Source organism: Limulus polyphemus, unplaced genomic scaffold, assembly GCF_000517525.1.
Source record: "Limulus polyphemus unplaced genomic scaffold, Limulus_polyphemus-2.1.2 Scaffold7005, whole genome shotgun sequence".
Lineage (NCBI taxonomy): Eukaryota > Metazoa > Arthropoda > Merostomata > Xiphosura > Limulidae > Limulus > Limulus polyphemus.
In genome coordinates this window covers 42,185-45,457 of record NW_013672615.1, presented here as the reverse complement: position 1 = coordinate 45,457, position 3,273 = coordinate 42,185, and the positions used below count along the sequence as shown (strand labels likewise).

Genomic DNA, 3,273 nt, shown 5'->3' with positions numbered 1-3,273 from the left:
GTCAGTCAATGAAAAGTTTGATTGTGTGTTTAGCTTGTTGGTTTACAACACACTAGTTCTCAGTCAGTGAAAAGTTTGATTGTGTGTTTATCTTGTTGGTTTACAACACACTAGTTCTCAGTCAGTGAAAAGTTTGATTGTGTGTTTATCGATTCACAATAATTTAGTTACCAATCTATGAACAGTTTGATTGTGTGTTTAGCTTGTTGATTTACAACATACTAGTTCTCAGACAGTGAACAGGTTGATTGTGTTAAGCTTGTTGGTTTACAACACACCAGTTCTCAGACAGTGAACAGTTTGATTGTGTGTTTAGCTTGTTGGTTTACAACACACTAGTTCTCAGACAGCGAACAGTTTGATTGGGTGTTTACCTTACTGATTTACAACACACCAGTTTTCAGACAGTGAACAGTTTGATTGTGTGTTTAGTTTGTTGATTTATAACACACCAGTTCTTAGTCAGTGAAAAGTTTGATTGTGTGTTTAGCTTGTTGGTTTACAACACACTAGTTCTCAGTCAGTGAAAAGTTTGATTGTGTGTTTAGCTTGTTGGTTTACAACACACTAGTTCTCAGTCAGTGAAAAGTTTGATTGTGTGTTTAGCTTGTTGGTTTTCAACACACTAGTTCTCAGTCAGTGAAAAGTTTGATTGTGTGTTTATCGATTCACAATAATTTAGTTACCAATCTATGAACAGTTTGATTGTGTGTTTACCTTGCTGATTTACAACACACTAGTTCTCAGTCAGTGAAAAGTTTGATTGTGTGTTTAGCTTGTTGGTTTACAACACACTAGTTCTCAGTCAGTGAAAAGTTTGATTGTGTGTTTATCGATTCACAATAATTTAGTTACCAATCTATGAATAGTTTGTAATCAAGTACTCTTTCGAAAACATTAAGCACCAAAACCTGACAGCTCTAACAGATTTTACTAATATAAAAATAGTGTACGTTGTAGAAAAAAATATCAACAATTAATGAGAAAAACTTTCGATGATATTAACTAAACTAACGAACGTTAAGTTCTTGTGTTTCAAGAAATAGTAGAGTAGCAGGCTTTCCTATCATAAAAAGTGACTGAATTGATCATGAAAAAATAAAGTGTACCATTTCTTCATCTTCGGCCAGAACCTGGTCATACTCACTAAGTGACACACAGAATATAATGGCTGTGACCCCTTCGAAACAGTGAATCCACTTCTTTCTTTCCGAGCGCTGACCTCCGACGTCGAACATTCTAATGACACAGAACTCTATTAAGTTTCTAAATTCTACATAAAAAAACTAAACAAAAAACGAATACATATCTACTTGTCATACCTCATGACTTTAGAAACACAAAATTATGAATTTATTAATTCTGGATAATTATTTAAGGATTAATGATTTTTATCAAATTATTAAAATAATATCAGTATATTTTAATCATCCTTTGTTACAGATACTAATCAGAAATACATATATACTGTATTATGTTTTATAGCAAACCTCTGTAAAAATAACAGTCTTAATATGGTTGTGTGAAAAAAATACAAATTACCTAAACAAAAATGTTTCTTACTTAAAATGCAGGCCTTTAAAAGAAAACTGAGTTTCCACGATCCCTGTAGTTTTGACACGAGTCCTAAGAACATCCTGTTGAGTGGGGATGTAGTTTGGATCACATATCCTATCCAGGGAGTTTAAATAACTGAAATAAGAAAAGGCAGAAAGACGTATTACCTAGAAATATTTAAGTTGGTGAGCAATTTTAAGTTAAGTTTAATAATAATTTTAAAATATTCTTTAAAGTTCAACAGAAGAGTACAGAACAATTATTACTTTTTTCTTTTTTATTCGAAAAACCTCACTGATATTTTTTATACTACTGTGTATGTTTTTATACTCAAACGATTGGTATTAATGCACCTATTATTTGTAAGATTATTATTATTATATGACGAGAGCGCCTTTTCTAAGCTGGCAAACCATGATTATAATTAATTATACTTATTATAAGACATTTTATTAGGACTATCATATTTTTAACACTGCGTTCTTTAATTAGAATAAAAAAATTAAATTATGATAGGCCTAATACTAATATCATAAGACATTATATTAGGCCTATTATATTTTTTAACACTACGTTCTTTAGTTAGAATAAAAAATGTTTAAAAATTATAATAAGCCTAATGCTAATATCATTAGACATTATAATAGGCCTATTATATTTTTAACACTACGTTCTTTAGTTAGAATAAAAAAATTTAAAAATTATAATAGGCCTAATACTAATATCATAAGACATTATATTAGGCCTATTATATTTTTAACACTACGTTCTTTAGTTAGAATAAAATTTTCAAAATTATAATAGGTCTAATACAAATGTCTTAGGACAAGTATAATTAATTACCATTATTATAGTTATTTAATTTCAAATTTTCTTTATATAATTATATTGCTTTTACTTATTAACTGTTACAAGTACAGGGCCGAACTTAGAAAAAAAGAGGGCCCAGAGCAAGGGTTTATTTTAGGGGCCCTTTTGGTACTTTTATATTTTTCGTGTGGTATGCTACTACCCATACGATCTACTTTGCCAAAATTTCATAGAATTTTTTTTGCAGAGATCTAAGTGAGATAAAAAAGTAAAACTAAGAACCAATATACAATATTATGTTAAAATATTAGACTCAAAAACAATGGCATTCATGGACTTGAAAAGTTTTAACATATTTACTTTTTTAAAAAGGATCTATTTTTATTTTTATGTTTTACTGTATCTTTTTCATCTAATTATATTGTATTTTTAACTTCTTGGGGGCCCTGGGTAAGTTAGATGCCCTGGGCAGCTGCCCTGTTTGCCTTGACTTTAGTAAGCATCAAATCCATGAAACCTCGTCAATATTTCGACTTTCTCCAAACAATACTGCTAAACACGGTCACAAGTTAATCTATACTTCAAATACTTCTCATACCACTTCAGAATTAGAGTGTTTTTTTTTGTACAGGTAGTTTAAGTACTGATAATAGATACATGCTCCAACACACATCTTAACAATAATAATCATTTTATCTTACTAAGAAGCCGAGTCATTCAGCTGGTATTCTCTTGAGCGAGTGTAACACATCTGTACTCCCGAGTCTTGCCACAGTTTTTTCATGACCACTGAGAGGTCTTGAGTGAGTTCACCCTCATGAGTTGCATTGGCCATTGTTAAGAATTGTTGTGTATCACCCTGAAAGGAGATAGAACCTCGTGAATTGTATAAGCCATTGTGAAAAA

At 30.7% G+C, this 3,273-nt stretch overlaps 1 protein-coding gene across 1 annotated transcript in view; it reads right to left on the bottom strand.

Annotated features, from left to right (window-relative positions):
• Positions 1-907: 907 nt before the first annotated feature.
• LOC106474266 (guanine nucleotide-binding protein G(i) subunit alpha-like) overlaps positions 908-3,273 on the bottom strand; it is a 39,249-nt gene continuing 36,883 nt past the window's right edge. The window contains exons 4-6 of the mRNA XM_013934955.2: positions 3,069-3,226; positions 1,564-1,692; positions 908-1,239 (exon numbers count right to left, since the gene is read on the bottom strand). Coding sequence (XP_013790409.2) covers positions 1,089-1,239; positions 1,564-1,692; positions 3,069-3,226 — 438 coding nt within the window. The 3' untranslated portion in view covers positions 908-1,088. The remainder of the gene's footprint in view (positions 1,240-1,563; positions 1,693-3,068; positions 3,227-3,273) is intronic.